At 40.9% G+C, this 7,429-nt stretch overlaps 1 protein-coding gene across 1 annotated transcript in view; it reads right to left on the minus strand.

The window, feature by feature from the left end:
* The window catches only part of Alox5 (arachidonate 5-lipoxygenase), a 53,584-nt gene that overhangs the window by 32,435 nt on the left and 13,720 nt on the right, over positions 1 to 7,429 (minus strand). Inside the window, exon 3 of the mRNA XM_050148396.1 lies at positions 5,257 to 5,338. Coding sequence (XP_050004353.1) covers positions 5,257 to 5,338 — 82 coding nt within the window. The remainder of the gene's footprint in view (positions 1 to 5,256; positions 5,339 to 7,429) is intronic.

Consider the following 7,429-nt stretch of genomic DNA (forward strand, 5'->3'; position numbering starts at 1 on the left):
AAGCCTATTCTTTTATCCATTGATGTGAATTACTGATTCAATCAAAAATTAATTGACCATAAATATAAGGGCTTGTTTCTGGACTTCAAATTCTATTTCGTTGATCTTCATGACACAGCTACATTTTCCTGAATACTACAATTGTTAGAAATCTGGATCTTGGGAAACAGATCTTAGTTTTCTTGTTTTCAAGATTGATCTGGTGATTTTGGATACCTTACATTTCCATCTGGATTTTAGGAATATCTTGTCAATTTTGTTTAAAACAATACTAGCTGGGATTTTAACAGTGATTGCATTGAATTTCTGTGTCATTTTGGGGAGGAAGTATTGTCATTTTAACAAAACTAATCCTCTGATCCATGGAACATGAGATTTTTTTGTCTCAGGTCTTCTGGAATTAAATATTTTCAATAACGTTTTAGAGTTTTGTTGCATTAGCCTTAGACTGCGTTTGTGAAATTTCTTAGTATATATTCTATTGAATGTGGCATTATTGTAGGTAGATATTTTCTTCTTTTGTTATAACGCATAGTGATGTGGGAATAGTTTCTTATTAATAAAGAAACTGCCTTGGCCCATTTTATTGGATAGAAAATTAGGTAGGCGGAGTATACAGAAGAGAATTCTGGGAGAAAGAAGGTTAGAGGAAGAGTCGCCATGATGCTCCCACTCCAGACAGACGCAGGTTAAGATCCTCTCTGGTAAGCCAGCTCATGGGCTACACAGAATATTAGAAATGGGTTAGAACAATATGTAAGAGCTAGCCAATAAGAAACTGGACCTAGCCGGGCCAGGCAGTGTTTGAAAGAATACAGTTTCCGTGTAATTATTTCTGGGTATAAGCTAGCCATGCGGGCGGCCGGGTGCCGGGGACGCAGCCCTGCCGCTCCTATTTCAACAGATGGCGCCCAACGTGGGGCTAAATCCACTTAAAAACCTGAGAAGGCTTAAAAATAAGGGAAACAGAGTTTAACACAGATTTTTGCTGTTTTGTTGGTGACATGCTGTAGAGAGATTCCTGATTCAGCAACAGCAGCAGAGAAAAAAAGCTGCGTCATTTTAAAGCGCGGCTTCCTGGTGCTATGCTGCCAGCGTGAACTCTGGCTTTAAAGCATTTCAAGGCTTTTATGGGACTGGATGTTTCTGTTCCCACTTGGGATCGGAGGAGATTGCTCTGAGACCTGCCGATGGCTCAGCGTTCCCTGCCTACACCTGGGCAGATGGCGGAATCAGGCTTAGGCAGGCGGAAGAGCATGGCGGATTCCTGCTGCCATACAGAGACGCGTTTTCAGACTGCGCAGTGCTCTGCGTGTCAGATTTGGCTGTAACTTGGATAAAAAGAGTTTCTGTGCTGCACACTCAGTCTCAAAATTAAATTGCTGATTGCGGCTCCAATGTAAACTGCTGTTTGCCTGTAACTGTGCTCAGCTCAAAAGCACCAAATGACTCTGAGGCAGGAGCGGCTGCTCCTTGCTGAACTGTGCTGATCTCAGGCAGGAACTACCGTAATTACCTTAAAACCGTGCAGTTAAGGTTTAGACTGGGCAGGACACAGGCAGTACCGTATTACCTATACATGGTGCAACTTAAGTTTTTAAGAAATGCTTAACATTTTAAGAAATGCTCCTGGATAATAAAAAAAAAATTACAGATTCACAGTAAAACAGATTCAGACACCGTTGGATGAATGTACGTAGGCTTGGGGAAAAAAAGAGAATATAAAGAATAAAGTTAATGTCTTAAAAAGAAAAAGGGTAAAGTCTTTAAAGAGACAGAGTACAGAAGTACAGATAGTTATAGATTAAGAGAAATAAAGAAAAATAAGCCACGTAAAAATGAAAAATTCACAGAGAGTCTGGATTATGTACATTGTGTTTTCTTTAAAATTTTTGACTGTGAAGGAGCTAAGTACAAAGAGACATTTTATTATATGGGCTGCTAAGCTGAACCTGCACATATGTTCTAAAGGTATCTTGACTTCAAAATTTGGATCTAAGGATATGATGCTTTGGAGAGGGTCTTCTTTTGTTTCCACAGAGGATGTGACCCTATGGATTGCATCTATCCCGGTATGGTATGATAGACCACGCCCTCCTGAAAGGTTGCTGTGAACACCCTCAAAAAATTACTTCACTCAACTGCCAACCGAGATGAACCTGACACACAGGTTACACCCTAAATGATCTGATTAACAGTGCCCCCATTCAGCAGGAAGCAGTTTGGAGAGAAAAAACTACGCCCATGTTCCCAAATATTGTTTATAAATGTTCTTTTACATTTAAAGGGGGATATGATATAGATATGAATAATTTGCATTGGTATGGATTTTAAGGTCAATTTTGTTATATGTATATGTATTTTTGAACTTGATTAAGGTATTGTGATTATGTAGTTCACTTAAAATGTAATGTATAATTAGGAAATATAGGTTGTTAATGGATAATCATTGCTAATAGTTAAGCTTGTAGTCATGTTAGTTAGATTTTCTAGATATATAGAGATATATTTCAATTAGATAGGCATTCTTCATATCTTTCAAAGACTGCAGAATATGGCATTTAAAATATTTTAATAACTTAGGACTTTTCATGACAAGGAGACACGTCTGCTCCTGGCAGCACCAGCTACTTCAAGAGGAAGATGGGCATCGAAGAGGATCCTTATGGAGTTGGATAGTCATTTGGGCAAGAAACTGCTCTTGCCTGGACTGTTGCATAAACTGGACACAGAGAACCCTCAGAGAGAGGACTGCTGAACTTGCCTAAAGGTGAGATGGTCTTTCGGGGTTCCTGATTCATGAAAGAGTCTACAAGACATTCTACAGAACACAGCAGAAAGTGACTGAACTGTCTTTAAAATTTCCTGCTTCATGGAAATGTATCTGGATACCATGGGCCTGTAGGCCGAAGATGGATGCCCCAACGGTACAGAGGAACTTTGGGTGACTGTCCAGGCAGCGAGATGTCTCTGTCATTTCTAGAGTTTTCTTATTTCTTGTTTACTTAGATAATATTATATCCTTCTGGAGTCTTTGATGGAGTTGAAGAATAAATAGTTATAGTTTTCCTTAGTTATGATAAGAGATAAAATAGATATAAATATTGTAACTGTAATTCTTACTTGATAACTGTTTTGTTATATGTAATTTTACTATGCTAAAGTTAAAGCCTTTCTTTTTTGTTTAAACGGAAAAAGGGGAAATGATGTGGGAATGATTTCTTACTAATAAAGAAACTGCCTTGGCCCATTTTATTGGATAGAAAATTAGGTAGGCGGAGTATACAGAAGAGAATTCTGGGAGAAAGAAGGTTAGAGGAGGAGTCGCCATGATGCTCCCACTCCAGACAGATGCAGGTTAAGATCCTCTCTGGTAAGCCAGCTCATGGGCTACACAGAATATTAGAAATGGGTTAGAACAATATGTAAGAGCTAGCCAATAAGAAACTGGACCTAGCCGGGCCAGGCAATGTTTGAAAGAATACAGTTTCCGTGTAATTATTTCTGGGTATAAACTAGCCATGCGGGCGGCCGGGTGCCGGGGACTCAGCCCCGCAGCTCCTATTTCAACAGCATAGAATTTTTAGATTTAATATATATCTTGTAATCTTGCTAGTTTATTCATTCTTTCATAGATAATTACATTTTGGTGAATTTATTAGGTATATAAAATATTGTGTCTTCCATGAATGGTGTTGGTGCCAACCTTTTCCTTTTTCTTCTCTAAGTGACCAGATAGAGCCTTCAGTGAACTACTGAATAGAAAAGTGGACATCCCATCATGGTCCTAGCTCTTAGGGAAAACAGTATGTCATGGGAGTTTTCTACAGATAGTCTTTATTGTGCAGAACAAGCTCCAACTCTAATATTTCCAGTGTTTCATCATGAAAGGATGTTGAATCCTCTTACTGAATTTTGTTTTCTTTTCTGTTTTTTGAGGATAGGGTTACCCAGTGTGTGTAGCCCTGGCTGTCCTGGAACTTGCTCTGTAGACCAGACAACTCCCAGAAATCCGCCTGCCTCTGCCTCCCCAGGGATGGATTAAAGGTGTGCACCACCACTGGCCCTATGAATTTTATCAAATTCCTTTTTGGATATATGTGTGTGTGTGTGTGTGTGTGATTGCAAGTGCTTTTCTTCTTTATTGATAGAATTTTGAATGTTCAAAAGCACTGTACACCTAGGGAAAAGTCTCATCTGTTAATACCCATATGAACTTGACTTACTAATACCTTGCTGAAAATTTCTGCAGTTGTGTTCTTGAGAGATGTTTATTTCTTGCTCTCTCTCTTTTTTTAATGATGTCTTTGCCTAGTTTTTGTACAATATTGGTATTATACCATTATACTATTCTGGTGAAAAAAATCTTTGTAAGATTTATGGTAATTCCTTAATGTTTGCTAGAACTTACCCATGAAGCTACTTGGGCCTGAGTTTTTATTTATAGAAAACCTGAAAGTTATTAGTTCAATTATATTACATGGGGTTGGTCTATTCAGATCATCTATTTCCGCGCGTGTGTGTGTGTGCAGGCATGCATATGCAATAGCATGTGTGTGGAGGTCAGAGGTCAATTTTTGGAGCTGGTCTCACCGTTCCCCTTTTGAGATTCATGCTCTCATGTTCTCCTGCTGTGCTAATATTCCAGGCTGGCTGGTATGAGAGCTTCTCGATGCTTCTTTTGTCTCCACACTCCATCTTTCTGTAGCAGCGCTACGGTTACAGATGTAGCCACTAGTCCAGCTTGTATGCGTGCTCCATGGGTCAGGATTGCATGGCGCTTGCCTTTACCTACTGAGCCAGCTCCCTGCCCTGGATCTTCAAGTCCAGTTGACAGTTTGGCCTTTCTAGGATTTGTCCATTTCATCTTATGTTGGCATACAGTTGTATGTAGTGTCCTTTTTAGTCATTTAAATTGTTATAAAGTATTAACTCCCTCCCTCATGTTTAATTTGAATAATTTAGACCCTCTTTTTTTTCTTGTTCACTTACTCAATGATTTCCAGTGTTGCTGTAGACTATGTATCACTTTTATTACTGAGATATTACAGGAAGACATAAATAGTTAAGGTGGTCCATACGATAACGGCATGTCCAAGTGACTCACACTCTGTGGCCCCATTTCCCCCAAGTGCAATATGACTCAAGCTTTTTCCTTGACCCCCTTCACTTTCTCTGCCGGCAGATGGAGCCGAGATGGTGGTCCATCTGCTGTGGTCACGGACCTGATATAGACAGGCCCACGCCATGACTCACCGATACTGTTTTTGCCGCGTTTCCAGTTCTTTACGCCTGTGCTGCTTGAGAACGTGGATTTGGTCGTCTCGGGCCAGCTTTGCTGTGAAGGAAAAACAAGAATGAGAGCCGCTCGAGGAGGAACAGCGGTGTCCACATAATGCCCAGTGGTCAGGTTTTCCTCCGATGCCTTCCACTCAGCCCTCAACATTCTGCTTATGCAGGAATCCCAGGGCCCCCAATCCAGACCATATGTCCATGTGTGTCCGTGTCTGTGTCAGTGTGTGTGTGTGTGTGTGTGTGTGTGTGTGTGTGTTTGAGACAAGGTCTCATGTAACTCAGGCTAGCCTGGAACTTCCTATTTATCCAAGACTGGTCTTAAACTCCTGACCCTTCTACTTCTGCATTTTCAAGCGCTGGGATTATAGGCTTTTTATCATATCAAGCTTTGGTGGGTATTTTTAAAGCACTTCAGAATAGTTCTGTAACACTTATGCTGAGATGGTATGGCAGTGACTTCCGTGCTGCCAGAGAAAGCAGCAGGACTCTTGGCTCTTATGCTCCAGAGTCCATTTGGTTGCTTCATGGTGAAATGCAGGACACATGTCCCAACATGCAGGACACTGTCCGGTCCCTTGTGCTATCTACACAGCAGACAGGCTCCGCTCTAAAACAAATGTGGTCGCCTAGGCTGTGGGTGTAGAAGAGATACAAGGAGACACAGAGTTGGGCTCTGTGGTTTAAAGTCATGCAACCCAGAGTAAGTTGTTTCGACTGCCGCACACATGAAATGGCTCAGGTCTGAGGTTTTCCTGCCTATCTGCAAGCCTGGGAAGTCACAGCATTTTGTTACTTGGCCTGGCCTGTCATCTCTCATTTCAGGAGCTTTGGCAAGTTGTTAAAGACTCTTAATACAGATGAATTGTAATCAACTGCACACCAATCTAAGGTAAATCCAGCAAACACAGAGAGTCCCAAGTAGGAAAATCTGAAAAGGTTATTATAATATCTACCGTTATATCGCAGTATAATATACACTCCAGCTATGTGAAATATTTCATTGCACTGAACATTTATATTTCTGCAAAACACATTAAAATTAATGGAAAAATAAATAAAAACACTAAGGATGAAAGCCCTGTTTTTATTTTATTAGGTTTAGCAACCACAAAATTATTGTTTCGAGGTGTTGTGATTGTTTCTCAGTCGCCTGCTCTCAGCCCTCAGCTCTCTGTTCTCTTACTGAAGACCCCTTCCCTCCAGTTCTCAGAAAGCCCCGAGAGCTCTTGAGGGCTCTGGTGTGTCTGACCTTTAGTGTGAACTAGTCCCAAAGAGGAAGATCTAGACAATGGAGCAGGCTCAACACCTGAGGTTGAGATGAGTCAAAATGGTGATGATATCTGTTGTCACTGGCTGTGCTAGGCGTTACTGTGAACATTTGCTATTCTTTGCCAAATGCCTTAGATAGCCAGACTTGTCCTTGGCTACCTCAGCAGCTCCATTTCCTTACCTGCTTTGGTATGAATAGATTTTCATGTACTTAACACATCAAGTTGACCCAAGAGAATGGCTCAGTCTCCTCATCTATGAGATTCCAGCTAACAATTGATGGAACTTCCCAGGCTATGGGATGACAAATTCAGCTGCTTCTAAACTGAGTATAGAAGAACTCAAGATCAGCTCCCCAGGGGCTGGCAGGGACCCTGGAATGGACCATTTCCCCACACATATGCTATGAATCCTGGGACCACAGTGACAATCCTACTGTTTTTATGATTACTAAGGTGAAGGGTAGTTTTATGATTACACTGGATATAGGCTATTGTGGGAAATGGGGTCACTCATGGAGTGGGGCCTCCTCTTGTTACATTGTTCAAAGTATTGGTTGTTGTGCCATGTGGGAAAATTATGGCCACAAATAGTTTGTAATTCTTTAAAGTGAGATGTTTCAATGTCCTTCCCCTTCAAGGATAGATGCTAAAATTACACAATACTGGTTCCGAGCACAGGTCTAAAGTCTGCCAGCTTCTGTTCTCTCTCTCTTTGAATTCTTTTTTTTCTTATTTATTTATTTATTTATTTATTTATTTATTTATTTATTTAAGATTTCTGTCTCTTCCCCACCGCTGCCTCCCCTTTCCCTCCCCCTCCCCCAATCAAGTCCCCCTCCCTCGTCAGCCCAAAGAGCAATCAT

Source organism: Alexandromys fortis, unplaced genomic scaffold (assembly GCF_014885135.2).
Source record: "Alexandromys fortis isolate MF-2015 unplaced genomic scaffold, M_Fortis_MF-2015_v1.1 scaffold_59, whole genome shotgun sequence".
Taxonomy (NCBI): domain Eukaryota; kingdom Metazoa; phylum Chordata; class Mammalia; order Rodentia; family Cricetidae; genus Alexandromys; species Alexandromys fortis.